This window comes from Stenella coeruleoalba, assembly GCF_951394435.1.
Source record: "Stenella coeruleoalba genome assembly, chromosome: 9".
Lineage (NCBI taxonomy): Eukaryota > Metazoa > Chordata > Mammalia > Artiodactyla > Delphinidae > Stenella > Stenella coeruleoalba.
The window spans coordinates 54,509,680-54,526,336 of record NC_137155.1 but is presented as its reverse complement, the minus strand read 5'-3'; the positions used below and the strand labels follow the sequence as shown (position 1 = coordinate 54,526,336).

Below are 16,657 nucleotides of genomic sequence, written 5' to 3'. Positions count from 1 at the left end.
GGGTCCACCTGAGTTTACACATCAGAGTTAAGTGACAAGGTAGTGAATACAGTGATCAGAGTTGCTAAGAAGTTCTCTACAATAATAACAGATAATTAAGGGAGAATGTTATTTTTCTAAAGATTTTCAAAGTGTATGAACTCAGCCTATTCAAATGCACACACACAAACAACATATTTTGAGATCAGCAAGGAAACTAGATTATATATTTGGTTTAAAAAGCTATCAGGGGCAGTTCACACTTCTGTGTGGTAAATAACCATACGTGGGCCACAAATTTAAGCTTCTGTTAGTTAAAAATATATATATTTTTAAATTTATTAACCTGGCTGCTCTGAAATCATACTACTAATAATTCTTAATTTACATTACACTTGAGTCATTAGTTCATGCAAGGCCTGCTTTTATTTTTTTATTTTGTTAGTTTTAACAATATAATAAAAGCCATGAACTTGCCACTCAAAGCAGAAGCTAGAAACCTACATGGTCCTCCTGCCCACATTCCATTCCATCCCACCACCCTCGCTTCCCCAACAATGAAGGTAACCCTCATCCTGAATCTTGTGTCCACAAACTCCTTGCTTTCCTTTTTGTATAGTTTTATTAAACCTATATGTAATCTGTTAAAGTATATATACCTAGTTATTTAAAACTTAAAATAGATAGTATCATGTTCTGTGCATGTACTCTTTTGGGGAACTGACATGCTTGTTAACATGTTTCTAGCTGTACATATTGCTCTAAGAAATTATGTGTCTTAGTATATGTAAACATTCAACCCTAATAATGCTAAACCTTTTTCCTCCCAACGTGGTTATACCAATTTGCACTGCCACCAGCAATGTAGAAGAAATACTCTATACTCACAGCTACATTTTTTGCCAACTGAATGTTATAAAATGGTACCTCACATTGTGACTTTTAATATCTCTTCATATGTTTACTGATCATGTATCCCCTTTTACTTGATTTGTGTATGTAGAGTTTCATATATTATCCCTGTGAATAACCAATTTCATTCACTGAACAGTCTTTCTCACTGAAAGACATATCATCTTTGTCAGATATCAAAGAAATGTATGTGTGTAGGTCTCTTTCTGAACTCTCTCTTCCATTGTTCATTCTGTCTAGTCCTAAGCCAATAATACCACATATCTTAATTCCTACACATTAATAATAAGCTCCTCTTCCTGCTTTTCTGCCTCAAAAGTGTCTTGGCTATGCATCTTATCAAATACCATGAAAAAACTTATTGAAATTTTCAGTGGAATTTAACTGAATCTACAAGTCAATTTAAGGAAAACTGGTATCTTCATAATACTGTCTTCCTGTCCATGAACATGATATATCTGTTTACTTAGATCTTACTAATTTTTTGTGCATGGAGGTCTTGAATATTTTTGTCAGATTTATTCCTAGACATAAATGTGACATTCTCTGACTCTATTATAAATGTCCTAGTTAATTTCTAGATGTTTACTTATGGCATAAAGAAATGCAACTGACTTTTGTATATTAATCTTATTTTCAAGTATCTTGCTAAATGATTTCTAAAAATTTATACTTTGGGGGGGTTTCAAATAAAAAATCTTACTATTTGAAAGTAATATTTTATTTTCTCCTTTCCACGTCTTTTGCTTCCATAATTAATTTATTTTTGTCTTCATGCGCTTATGGAACTTTCCATAAAATACTGAACATAAGTGGCGCTAATGAACATCCTTCTCTAGTTCTGAATTTTTTTAACGATGCAATGACTTTATTAATCCTTGTTTTAAAACTTTATGTTCTGGCTTCTTTGGCTTAATTAACTGCAAATAAATAACTGTATAAACAATAATTTAAAAAGCAGCAGTGTCCAAGAGCCTCAGAATTTAAAATATTACAGGTTTTGATATTTCACTATATCCTAAACAAAATTTTTTAGGAGTCAAAATTCTTGAAGTTTCGTTTTTGTTTTTTTTTTTTTTTAAAGAAGTGGTCAATTCCCTTTGCTTTACTGTTGGAAGCCTCATCAAAATTCTGAACAAAATCACCCTCCTCTCCAATAGCAAGTGGAGCTTTTCCATCCAGCTTATGCCAGGATCTTGAAAGCTTGTTGACACCAAGCTGGTCTAAGATTGGGATGACCTTTCTGTCAAAGGCTTTGTCTCAGCATGGCTGGTAATGGTGAAAGTGTTTGCTGCCAGAGACCTCTGAGCGTTAGGACTGTTAAGGTGGATCATCACCCCTGGTTTGCAAATACATTTACCTATTTAAAAGTCAGAGATACTGTTTATTCCTAGTTTCTTTAAGGAGAACTGAAGATTTTTTATCATCTGTGGTAACAGATATTTGTAATATCATCTGTTACTCTATATATCATCTGAGGGTGGTTCCTTTTTATCTTCACAATTATGCCTGAAGTTTGGCAAGGTTTCTCTTGGTTTATGGTGGGTTCTTCTCATCTTAGGGTGGAAACTGGGCTTCACAGGGGCCTGGGGTTTGCACTCAAGTAGTCTCAGGCAGACCAGCTTAGACTCCAGTTCCTGATTTTAAAGAGAAATGCTTCTAACAGTCAACTATTGAGAATGTTTTAGGTTTTTTAATTAAAAAAAAATAAGATTAAGGAGGTTCTTTCCTGTTCCTAATTTACTAATCTTTTTAAAAAACATCATAAATAAGTATTGAATTTTATCAAATTCTCTACTGATATTTTTCTCCTTTAATCTGTTAATGTGTTTGGTTACATATATGGATTTTCTAACATGAAACCATCCTAGCATACATAAATCCAACTTGGACATGTTGTAGTATCTTTTTTATATATTGTTAAATTTCATTTGCTAATACATTACTGAGAATTCTTACATGTATATCCTTGAGTGAAATAAAACTGTAATTTCTTTTCATAACATTTTTGGCACCTGGGTCATAATGGCCTCAAAGAGAGAATTCCCATCAATTTGGCCTTAAAGAAATGGAATTTTAAACAGCTTTGGAAACCCAACATACATGTAAGTTGGAGAACTTCAGAATTAGCTGCAACTTCTAATCCATCCTGATCTTCAAATTAAAAATATAGATTCTTAGGTCTCATGAAAGATTTTGGAGTTTTAGTAAGCACCTCAAATGTTACTAATAAAGATGACCCACTGACCATGCTTTGAAAAACAGCACCCTGGTATGGAGACTTCCTGGCTTCCATCTGCTCTCACGGCAATAAGAGAAAGAGTTAAGACAGGCCCAACAGGACTACATGGTGGAGCTTCCAGTGAGTGAAAGGGGGCAGAGTTGGAAAGGCTGAAAGCCCTTGATTCCCATTAGTGTCTCTTAGTAAGAGGACCACAGTGTGCCCAGGACAGTCGTATTCCAGCATAATTAGTAATCATTCCCCCTCTCACTTTAAAAATGTCCCAGTTTGGCTGTGTTTTCTCTCTCCTGTTGGAAGGCTCCACGTTAGAGTCTTCTTTTTTATGGTAAGATAGGTCTGAGACTGCCTCAGGCTTGGATGGAAGGCCTCTCCTTTCCCCATTTCAATGCCCTCTCCCAGTTCTGAAGGCTAAATAAAAAGCAGAGTTTGAGAAGGCACAGGATGGACAAAAATGTATGCCTAAGATAGGGCTAAATACCCTTGCATTTCACATCATTCAGACCATTCACCAGGTGCAGAATCTACAAAGGAATTTGGGCCAAAGCCCTAGCTACTAATACCACAAAAATTACTTTTTCCCATAAAAGTCCATCATAGCCATGGTGAGCTGGTAGGAATTCTGAAGTGTGAACCACAGGGGAAAAAGAAAATCTTTCTAACTATCACAATTAACATATAATTTAAAAATAAATACATAAATCTTAAGTTCTACTTTTCCAATCTACTCAGGTATCAACTGAGGAAAAAAGTAGTCTGAGAGGTACTAGTTATTTAAAATGTCTAACTTCTAACACCAGTTCTTTCATGATTCTTTTCCTTGAAGACAAGGTTTCTACCCTTCATTTGAACCAAAGTTCACTATAAGCCTCTGTATTTTCAGAAATCCAATTTACATACTAAAATTCATGACTGACTATTCTTTTTTTTTTTTTTTTGCGGTACGCGGGCCTCTCGCTGTTGTGGCCTCTCCCGTTGCGGAGCACAGGCTCCGGACGCGCAGGCTCAGCGGCCATGGCTCACGGGCCCAGCCGCTCCGCGACATGTGGGATCTTCCCGGACCGGGGCTCGAACCCGTGTCCCCTCATCGGCAGGCGGACTCTCAACCACTGCGCCACCAGGGAAGCCCCATGATTGACTATTCTTATCCTCCAAAGAATATAAAGCAGGTATTCAACACACATTATTTCAAAGAATTGTATGTAAATATAAACACTAGTCTTTTAAATTATATTATCAATATTAAAATATACTGGCAGTATCTTATGTAAAAGACCTAAAATTTTATTCACACATGAAACAATAAATTTATGGAATAAACCTGAATAATTAAAGGCATCTAAAACACTGATAGATATTTCCTATGTCTTCAGTATCTAGATTCAACAACCCTCTCTCTCCTCAGTTCCAACATGCTTACCATAATTGTCAACTGTTCCTTTGCCACTACTTTATTACTTTTTCCTTCTTTACCACTTCTTTACAATCACAACACCACCACCTCATCGCCACCATCACAACAATAGCAGCAACTACTTGCTGAGCACTCAGGATGTGCCAGGTGCTGCTGTGAGAGCTTAATGTGAATTAACTCATTTGATCCTCACAACAATCTTTTAAGAAAAGGAATATCCCAACTATATAGATGAGAAAACAAAAGCACAGAGAGAATAATCTAGTAAGCGGTGGCACAGGTATCTGAACCAAAGCAGTCGTCACAGCCTTCCATTAGAGTTGCCTTTCACAAATTACCCCACACCTTCAAAAATCTGCTTCCTGACTACACGATCTCATCTCTCTCCTTTCTGAAATTCACTCAACATAATGAGGTTAGATGATCACTGTCATTAAAACACTCCTCTGCTTAATAATCTATTTTACCTAAAAATTAGTTACAAAATGTAGACCAAATGCGTACAAATCAGGTGTTCAAGATTCTTTTCATTTTGGACCCATCCTCTCTCTCTGGCCTCATTCTCTATTTAGCCCATCAGAGGAACACTAAGCTAGAAGTGATCAGGACTACATGCTTATTTTCTCACACAGCGTGGAACATAACAGGTGTTAAAAACATTTGCTAGATTAATGACTAAAAGGCTTTAGGGTTTTTCTCATACCTAGCTGTAGGTTACTGAAATGCTAGGGTTCATGGTGTTCACAAAGAGATCTCTTTCCTAATTCCTTTTGAATAGTAAGATGATATTGTTTAAAAATCCAAAAATTCACCCATGACGAAATAAGGCACTTCAGAACAATTAAACCAGTAGTTTTTTCTCTTCTCTTCTCTTTAGCAAAAAAGTAGCAACTGGTGGCTCTACCCAACAGTGTGATTAAAGAAATAAAAGCATTCTTAATATTACCAAGAACTTTATTACTAACCTGTTGAGGAATAATGGTATCTCTATAGCTTGGTAAAATTTTCAGGGTGACACTTCCACTAATATTTTTCAGTAATTCTTGTAATTCCTTTGGATTGTTTCCAACCTCATGGCCATTGACTTCTTTAATGATATCTCCCACATGAAGCAGACCCTGTCGATCTATCATCCCTCCATGAAGGATTCGGGCAATTACCAGATCATTATTTTCAACCCTAAATGTTACACCCTAAAGGAAATAAGGAATGGAATTATTGATTTTAGGTTGTTAGGAAGAAATCTTAAATAGTCATGAACATGTATGTATAAGAAGATAATTCCAAAAGTAGGTAAGTGAATCATTCCTACTTTTCCCACATTCTCTCCTGACTCAATACTCTAATCTCATTAAACCATGTGCAACTGTGATAACATATACCAGGGGACCGTGGCCTGTTAGGTACCAGGCCGCTCAGCAGGAGGTGAGTGGTGGGTGAGGGAGCAAAGTTTCATCTGCCGCTCCCCATCACTCCCATTACCGCCTGAACCATCCCCCCCAACCCCATGGAAACACTGTCTTCCACAAAACCGGTCCCTGGTGCCCCAGTGGTTCGGGACCGCTGACATACCATCCCTTAAAAAAGGACTTCCATGGCAAGGGTAACTGAAAATGACACATATCTTAGCTTGCATTCCACAGGATAAAAGGAAGCTTGAAGGAGCAAGAAAATGTATTTGTGCATTCTGATGGCCTTGTTCCCGGCTTTTCTCATTTTTCCACTTCACTGTTCTTATAGTTAGAGCCCAGAAATAAGCATGTCAACAGGAAATTGTAAACTTCATTACTTATAGAGTCCTACCAATGTTTTCAATTTTTGTTAATTAATTTTTATTGGAGTATAGTATAGTCACTTCAATTTTTCATAACGACCTTCTTCTGTGTTTTGATACTATAATTAGCAAGCAACCTGAGTTTATTTCTTCAAAGGGTATAGGAAAAAAATAGTTATCTTTTGAAATTTTTGCTACTCATCGGCAAACTTCTTCTTGCCTCTAATTCAGTTTAACTTTTAACTTTGGTTTAATTTTGCATGCTAAATCAAGTTGAGAGAGCATCAGCTGTGTATTTTATACACAGGCCAAAAAAGACTGATAAAACAAACATGAATGAAGTTTTCATAATGATACAAATTATGAAAGAGAAAAAAAATGAGATAGAGTAGTGACTCAGCCACTAGTATGTCAGATTTCAGATTTAAGAGGGTCAACTTATCAACTCACCAGTGGTTCCCCAGCTCTTTTGTGAATACCAAGAATACGAATGGCATCTACTGGTAATAACTGATTATTGATAGAAGAATTATTCATTTCTGGGCTTGATGGAGGTGACTCATAACACTTTGATGCCACAATATCATGGGCCTCCAAGAGTGACTAGAAGGATTCAAAACAGCCTGTGGTTATTAATTACAGATGGAATAAGTTATTAAAAATAACTTAGTTCATTATCCCAGTAGAGTACTAAAAATTTCCAAGGCACAATTATTAAATTCCCAAATATAAGTTAAATCAAGTATATACAGAATCTTTTTATGCCATATAAGCATGTATCATTTTACTTATTATCAAACAATATTGTATTCCTTGTTTTAAAAGATCTGAAGAGACTAATAGTTTTGTGACTTTTTTAGAGACTGATAGTTTTGTGACTTTTTTTTAAAGCCTTATGTTTAATGGAAACTGAACCTAGATGTCCAAGTGTGATGCAATAGAGGCAATAAATTTCATTGCCACCACTGTCATCACCGTCACTCAATATTTATCAATTCCTATTTGTTAACTATCATACAAATTAAAATGGCAAGGACCGTAAGTTTTATCCTAAGCCTGTTGTTAGCAACACCACATATTTTTCACATGTACAAAATGTCTGGATATCTTAAGAAGATACCCAGTGAATAAAAATTAGCATCTTATATCAGTGATAAGAAGTTTCATATTACTAATAAAGGTATAAAATTTACATTTTTGGTGGGAAAAAAGAGCCAGTAATGGTCCTGAATATAGTACACTTTTACCTCCTACATTTACTGTATATCTGCTATCTTCATGGATGACTTTGCTCTAGCTTTCTAGGAATTTCTTATAATTTGGGGGGTTATATTTATTTTTATTTATACTGTAATTGTGTATACTCAGCTTAAACTTAAATTAAAAAAATTTTTTTGAATGGTGGGAGTGCAAATTCAAACAAAAAAAAGATCAAAATAAAAGGGGGAAAATGTCAACAGGTTCAGAACAGAAGCAATCAGTATACGGGTTTAATTGGTAATTTTTGGTCATTTCATGAAAATAGTATCAGAGACTGAAAAAAAATATTCACAAATCCATATATAAGTATTATTCCTATACATGCTGGAAGTTACTCAAATCACTAATCTGGGCTGCTTAGTTTTTACCGTACTCTTCTTAGGCAATATTATCTACTCCTGTGACTTGAACCACTGCTTATACACTGAGAACTCCCTTGGTCCAGAACTCTCATAAGCTTCAGATTCATATACTAAAAATCTGCCCACAACTGGCCAAAGTCATGATAATTTGACAAATCAAAACAAAACTAAGGATTGTAGAGGATTGAAACATACTGAATTAATGAAAACTCCGTAAGTCCACAATGCTATTTAAAAAACAGGACTGAAAAAACCTCCTTTGTTACCATTTGAGATTGCTATTTTAAACAATTCTTTACTTTGAAAGTTGGTAAAGAAAAGAATCTAGCATTTCCCTAACTTTTCAGTAGGAAATGCATTACAGGTTAACTAAACAGCTCAGTTGATGAGGAAAAGCTCTACTTTATGTAAGAACACCAGCTAATAAATGTAGAATGAGAGAATTTGAAAAATGTCATGTTGCAACCTCTAATGAAAATATTGATTCAGGCAAGGATTATTAATTTATGTTTGTCAGTAGGTAAATGGTTGAAAGGAAACAGCATTTGTATAATGCTAGAATAATAACATACTAGATTACTTCCTAGTGGAAAGGCTTTCAAGGGTAGGATCAGGTTGTCATTGCTCTTAATCAAGGACTAATCTCAGCAACAAGAGTGATGGACCAACCAGGTATTATACGTTGTCTGATGTAGATTAATTTATGTTGTATCACCTTACTTAAGATGCATTCTAGTTCCAAATATTTAATTTGAACCATCTTTTAGGTAAAACTTCTGTTTATAAGAAATAGAAGGGATAAATAAACAACACAGCAGGAAAGCAACCAGATAAATCCAGGGAGTGGATTCTGCAGGAAAATGGCCTGGTCTCTTCCATGGGTCAACATCATAATCAAGGGAAAAAGGGATGGTCCACCCAGATGCCTCACATGGACCTAGGTTGAAAACTCATATGCACAAAGCAGCTATAAAGAATATTTTGGGGGAAATGGAGATGTGTGAATACAGAATGTGTACTACATGAGACAGAGGTCCACTGAAATGAAAAAGTGGAAATCAACAACTGAAAAAAAAGGGTAAGTTACAAAATAGCTTGTGCAAAATGACTGCAATCAGTAGAGGAAAAAAATATGTATGTACATTTATGCCTAGAAAAAGTATGGAGGAATATGCACTATGGTAGTACAGTAGTGGATTGGGTAGTAAAAATGCAATGTCTTAATTTTTACTTGTTGCCATTTCATAATTTTATGTACTTATTAAACTTTATATAAATTTATGCATTAAATTTTATATACTTATATAAAAAATACAGCGTGCTTGAAAAGTTCTACCAGATGCTTCTAAGGTATTGCAAACTTAATATGGCCAGTTACCTTAACATTAACATGTCCAAAACAGTTCTCCTAGAGTGGATGCCATCAATTGTCTGTCAGAAATCCTGTCCTTATCAACTTCCCACATTTCTCTTCTGCAGCTGTCACATGTAACCACTCACTAAGCCCTATTGATTTTGCTGCTTAGAACTTGAAAATCCTCACATTTCCCACTATCTGTACTGCTGTCACAACTTCTTGCCTTGGTACAAAACCATCTGGCTCCACAATCTGACCTCTCCCTGTTTAATAACCACCACCACCCACCCACCCCTGCAATCCTGAGCCAAAGTTTCCCAATGTCCTCAGGATAAAGTCCAAATAACTTAGTATGCCTTATAAGGCCTCAACTAACTGGCCTCTTCACAAAGCTGTCTTTGACATGTGTTTGTATTTTTTGTACCTAAGATACAGATTTACGTAGGAACCATCTCACTATAAATGTACATAATTTTTGCAGTAACATTGTTAAGAGAGTCACAGAAAGTCTCTGAGAAAAAGCAAAGGGGTTTTTTTTTTTTTTTTTTTTTTGCGGTACGTGGGCCTCTCACTGCTGTGGCCCCTCCCGCTGCGGAGCACAGGCTCCAGATGTTCAGGCTCAGCGGCCATGGCTCACGGGCCCAGCCCCTCCGCGGCACGTGGGAGCCTCCCAGACTGGGGCACGAACCGGCGTCCCCTGCATCGGCAAGCGGACTCTCAACCACTGCGCCACCAGGGAAGCCCAGCAAAGGGGTTGCCATTTGCCATTTGATTTTTAATGCTAAGATTTGCAATGGCAAGCAGGTGACACTTTATCCCAGGACCATTTATTGAACAGTCCATTCTTTCTCCACTAAAATGTACTATCTCGGTCATAAATCAAGTTGCCATTTGTCTGTGGATGTATTTCTGGGGTTTCTATTTTTCTAATACTGCCCCAATACCACACTGTCTTAATTACAGGTTTATAAGAAGTCTCCTCGACCTCCTTTTCTTCTGAAACTGATTCTTCTTTGGTAAACTGATTAACTCTTCACCTACATAGACAAATGCTTAAATTGCATTTATTTTTTTTTTTTTTTTAACTATGGAAAGTATGCTATGTCATAGTTTCTATATCATACAGCTCTCTTTTGTTCCAAGGTCATCAACTGCACCCCAGTCTTAGAAGCAATACTGAAAATGTATACAGCTGGTCACAAGGAGGGCTGGGAAACAGTGGTAGTGAGGAAGAAAAATGCACTATCACAGGGAGAAAAACGTCCCCAGCATGTGGTGTGATGGTGAAGCAGGGCTGTTGTTGTTTTTTTTTAATTACACAAAGAAAAATCCATTCTGATGTATTTCTGTGACAGACCCTATACATCTGTATAGTATGTGTGTCTGTTTATGTAGTCCCAGCAGAATGGGGTATTAAAATATCTAAGCTGGAATTTGCAAAATATGGCCCTAAATAATCTTTAAAAAAACATCATCTTAAACTGAAACTTAACTACTACAGGAGAATATTTTGGGAATATAGGGGACTTGGAAAGAAGAGCAATAGGGAAAGTTTACCTGGAAGTGAGGCTCTTTGAGTATACCAACCAGTTCTGCCACATTTTCATCCACATTTATTAGAGGAGTGATATCTTCAAGAATTTCGTTGACTAATTCCAAGTTATTATCACTGACAGCTTCTAGTTTTGAATCTTCTAGCCTCTCGTGAGCCTGAAAAGACAACAGTATATTAAAATAATAACACACACTGTTTTGCTCCAGACCGTGGTTTTCTTCTTGATTTGTTTCCTTTTTATAAAGAAAGTTTTAAAAGATATTACTTGAAAGTTTGATTGATTGCAACCAAATCTTTCAATGAGAGTTAATATATAGATTTCAGAGTAAATGTTATCATGCAATATAATAAATCTTGGCCTCTATTCCTACCCTAAAAGTAATGGAAAACTCATTTTTATAACTAAACCATGAAAAAACTGAATAGGCCAATGATAATTTAAAAAATGTATTAGATTTCCTACCTGACAGAATTTCCTAATGACTTTCTAGTCTAGACTCAAACTCTAAATGATACCGTTTATGCTTTATTAAATGATTAAGCATAATAAAAATAGGAATGTAATCGTTATATGGATTGTCATTAAAAAATAATGAAAATCATTTCGAGAACCCCAAATGATAAGGCTAAAGCTACCATTTTCCAATTTTGAAAATTCAGCAGAAAAAGGCAATTCAGGAAAGGCAAGTCTTGAACTGAGCCTTGAAGGACCATATGATCTCATTAGGGGAATGATCCCTTCTGTCTCCATATCTTAAGCTGATCTGTTTTTCTTAATCTCACAACCTTTTCCACAGAAAATGAACCATGAATCATACTGTCACAGGAAATACGTAGTCCTAACTATCCTTTAATAGTGGGAGTAAAGCAGAGTTTTAAATTCAAACTTAGAATGAACACTAAGCAGTCTCTATCTTTTAAGTGTTGTTTTTCTGATAAATGGTTGCTGTCCGATTTTGAAGACAGGTAGGGCATAACTATAAAGATTTAGCTTAAAAATGAAAACATGCAAGATGACAAATCTCACACTTAACATTTTAAGATTCAATTCTGTAAGTGACGAAAAATCCAAATTTCAAGCGGCAACAGTATCAAACTTTAACTTACCCCTATAATACTTTAGATGTTATTTCTACCATACGGAGTAGATCCTTCAGAGTTCTAACACATCTTCTAATTTTTTTATTTTAAAATTATATTTTATTTAAACAAAAATACCATTTCACATGTATCAATGTAAAATTGTTAATGAGCTGTCTAACAATCTTGGTTTTTGTATGTCATCTTCTAAATGATATACTTTCTAATTTTAAAAATGCATTTTTACATTTAAATGTATTTTTCCAGGTAATTCACAAGATTGAAATAAGTTTAAGTAGAAGAGAGGGGCTATACATTAGCAACATTTTAAAGAAACACATCTGAAGAAGAAATTTTAAGTCATATGAAATAAACTGATACAGAAGAAATTATAACTGTTATAAAACAAAGAAAAATGTCAAAAGAGCAAATATAATTTAAACAGAGGAATGAGTTTCTATTAGATTTAGATAAGAAAAAAATTAAGAAGACTAGAGAATGACGCAAAGAGTGAGAATAGGTAAATTTATAATTTTTTTAAAGTGTAATACAAGCCTAATAAAGACAGGATGATGAAGACATTCAACATATATCACGGAATGATTATCACCATTGGGAAAAAAAGTAATGTACACAATTACTTAACTCTTATAAAACAAGCTAGAATTGCTAATTGTTTTAATACAAATATTCGTTGTTAATAAATCTAATGTAGCATTCATTGTTAACCTTGCAAGTACTTTTAATACTCTTATGGTAGCATAAGAAATCTTAAAAAAAAAAGGAAGAAAAGAACTTTAACATTTATTGAGGGCTTTTGTTTTGTGCCAGGAACTATATTCTCAGCACATTATGAGATTGTGTGTGGGTACTCAGCAAAGGTAGGTGTGTTATTATCATCTTCACCTTATAGACACAGACACTGATGATGCAAAATGAGATACAGTGATTGCTTGAGTTCACACTACTAGCAAGTGGCTAAGTCAGGTAGTCCAACATCAAGGCTTGAGCTCTTACATACTAAAGCTTATTCGACTTTTATCACTATACAGCCAGCTACTCTATCAACATCTTGCAGTTAATTATTTAATCTAAAACATTATGCATTACTCTCACCCATTTAAATGTGTGATATATGCTCTCATTGACTGCTAGTTGAGCTGTTGCTTCTTAACATGGCTCTTCCAGTCTAGATGTGTTAAGTTATACTCTTATGGTTCAAGAATACCACCCACTCTTTCAACCTTCACCTGTTTGCTCAAAGAGCTATAAAGATCACCTGTTTCTCCACGGAACAGATAATGACTGGCTTAAAATTTTCAGGTACTAAGCCAATATAGTTTCTACAATATCCTATGTTACTTTACATATTGGTAGACTTTGATTAAATTCAAGTCTTTGGGAAAAGTAAAGGAACAGAAACGATCATTGACTTGAAAACTCTAATACACTTCCCCTCCTTTCTATGTTCACTTACCTTATTGCTCCCAAATTCGGAGAGGACAGGAGGGAATGTGGAAAGACTGATGGCAAGAGAGAAAGAGGAAGTCAAGTGGAGGGCAGAATTATGCTATAAAAACAAATATACCTGAAGGTTTTTGCACATCAAAAACCTGGTACAGGCTGGTTTTATGGTAGGAAAAAAAATCTCGCTACACAATACATAAATTCTCAGAGGAAGAGAAAGTTTTTAAGTGAAACTGCAGCTATAATTATATTAATACAGAAAATTAATTTCTGAGATATAGTTGAGTTCAATCAAGATCAATTTTAGTTTTTCCAAGAAAGCAAATACAGGTCCATATTTGTTAATATGTAACTTTTTAAGTTCCACGATAATGTGAAAGAAGTTGAGACCTTTATTCACTTTAAAGTCAGAATTTCTTTAGTAGCTCTCAAGAGGCAAGTACCAAGTTGAATTTAACTAACCAAACAAACAAACAAAAAAGACAAAGGAAATACTGAAAACGGACCAGAGAAACAGATATGAATCACATGCTATCTGAATAAATGGGTCTTGCTTCCTTTAAGAAAAAGCATTATTAGAAAGCTAGCATAACTCAATAAAAATATGTGTCACCTGCCACAAGTGCTTGGAAGAACATGCCATGACTGGCTTTGTAGACTTGGAGTTGATACAAATATAGCCTAAGCCCTCTTGTATGTTCAGTTCTGAGAATCCTTCACCACAGCACTTTAGAAAAATGAACTGCAGAGAAGAAAAGTTCTTTCAAAACTTCTGGGTATTTTACCCAAGCACAGTCCATCTATGCTTGCAAACAAACAAAAAATTTTAACAAAAGTTATGCACTATAAGTGACAAATACCTCGTAATGATAATGGTATTGCGATTATGTGTAGTAACCTTATCTTTCTCCCTTAAAAACAAAAATATCATAAATTTTGTTTCTGTCTTCTTAGAACATGGCCAAGTATATTGTAGTTGCTCATTAAGTATTTCTTGAAAAAGCTAAGTAAATAGGAGATAAGATTGACTGTGGTCAAGAGACATCCTCTTCTTTTATTCTAGAGACTTTTGAACAAAAAAGATAAAGAGACGTTCACGAGTAACCAAAAAATAAGAATTTGAGCAGAAAGTAGAAATGAGACAGAGAGAATGGAGAATTCAATTTTTATTTTGCTTCTGCATACATGATATAAAAAAGGATGAAAAAAAAGGATGAGATCTGTTCTGTTGAAAAAAATGGATGAAATAAGTGTAACTAAATTAGAACTGAATTCTCTAATGAGTAAAGAACTTGTCATCTAGTTAACCAAAAAAAGTTCAAATTCTTAGATTAGATAAAATATGTCTCAAGGCATTCAGGGAGCTGAGCCACTCTTAGAGATACCTGTAGAATTAGGAGACCCACACAGATGTCAAAAAACTAAAAATGGGAATCTTATACTTTTTAAAAGGAGAAAGGGCTTTTTAAAAAGCTTGGCTTTAATAGTATTCAGAGAAAATATAAAAGAATGTTTTTATAATCATTGAGTGGGAAAGACATAACTATGATGCCAAATCCGGAAGCTATAATTTAAACAAACAAAAACAAGCCCAATAAAATAAATGGCATTGAACATTTAAAATTGAACATTTAAAATTTCTGCTTGTCAAAAACCAGCAAGGTCAAAATACTTACAAATCATATTGCAGACCAAAGGTTAATTTCCCTACACACACACACACACACACACATACATATATATATATATAGAGAGAGAGAGAGAGAGCTCAGAGAGAGGGAGGATTTCTATAAACCAGTAAGAAAAAAATCAGCAACACATTAAGAAAAATGGGCAAAGAATATGAAAAATTCACAAAAAAGGAAATTCAAATACTTCTTAAACGTATGAAAAGATATACAACCTCCTTCATGATAAGAGAAGTGCAAACTAAAACTACACTGAAATACTTTTTTTTTTTTTTAATGAGATTGGCAAGGATAAAATTCTGGTAACATACCATGTTGGTGAGAATATGGCAGAAGACAGGCATTCTCGCACATTCTTTTCTGGTGGGAACACACTAGTGAGCAGTTCGACTATATCTACCAAAATTACAACGATTCTTTTAAGATTTATCCTAGAGATATACATACATATGCAAAATAACATGTAGCAAGACTGCATATTACAGCATGACTTGTAAGTGAAAAAGTCACCTAAATATCAATCAGAAGTTTGACTAAAAAATTTTTGTTATATTCATGCAATGGAATATTATGCCACTTTTACAGAGAACAAAGGTTCTCTGTAGGTACTGATATGGAATCACATGCAAAAAAAATCAGAATTTAGAACAGAAAGTATAAACCCACAGCTACTATTATATTTAGTAGTGAATAATATTATATTTAACACATGCTTTTCCCCTAAGATTGTGAACAAGATAGGGATGTCTGCTCTCATCATTCTGTTGAACATTTGTACTGAATCTTCTAGCCAGGACAATTAGTCAAGAAAAAAACGAATAATATAAAAAAGAATGTATATGTACAACTGAGTCTCTTTGCTATACAGCAGAAATTAACACAAAATTGTAAATCAACTATACTTCAATTAAAATAAATAAAAAAGAACCAATGCAGAAAGTTTCAAAGAAAAATATAAATAAATAAATAAAAGGCATTCAGATAGGAAAGAAGTGTAGAAAGAAGAAAACTTACCAACCTAGAATTATATCTATACAGTCAAATTATCCTTCAAAAGAGAAATAAAGACTTTTTGTCAGACAAACAAAAATTGAGGGAATTTGTTGCTAGTAGACCTGCCTTGAAAACAATGTTAGAAGAGGTTCTTCAGAGAGAGGAATATAGGTTCAAAACTCAGATCTTCATAAAGAAAAGAGCATTAGAGAAAAAATAAATGAAAGTAATAAAATCTTTTTTAAAATTCTTAATTAATCTAGTATATTAACTCTTCAAAAATAACAGCAACAGTGTATTTGATGATTACAGCTTATGGATAAATGAAATGACTGACAGCCTGCTCTAACAGAGAGATTGGAAATACTCTGTTATGAGGTAGTTCCTTCAAGTAACTACTGTATTGTTATACTACAGTGAAATAATATAGTGTTATTTGAAAGTGGACTTAGATTAGCTGTAAATGTGCACTGCAAAGTCAAGGGGAAACCACTAAAATCTTTAAAAAAAAATATATAACTGATATAAGTTAAAAGAGGAGAAAAAAATGAAGTCATATAAAATGCTCAATTAAAAC

The 16,657-nt window shown here is 34.5% G+C and overlaps 1 protein-coding gene across 5 annotated transcripts in view; it reads right to left on the bottom strand.

Annotated features, from left to right (window-relative positions):
• PALS2 (protein associated with LIN7 2, MAGUK p55 family member) overlaps positions 1 to 16,657 on the bottom strand; it is a 110,076-nt gene that overhangs the window by 30,618 nt on the left and 62,801 nt on the right. For 4 of the 5 annotated variants that reach the window (XM_079932356.1, XM_079932353.1, XM_079932355.1 and 1 more), the window contains exons 3-5: positions 10,855 to 11,007; positions 6,769 to 6,921; positions 5,510 to 5,737 (exon numbers count right to left, since the gene is read on the bottom strand). In XM_079932356.1, coding sequence (XP_079788482.1) covers positions 5,510 to 5,737; positions 6,769 to 6,921; positions 10,855 to 11,007 — 534 coding nt within the window. Of the gene's footprint in view, positions 1 to 5,509; positions 5,738 to 6,768; positions 6,922 to 10,854; positions 11,008 to 13,409; positions 13,503 to 16,657 lie in introns of those variants that run through there. The other variant, XM_079932357.1, reaches the window with a different exon arrangement.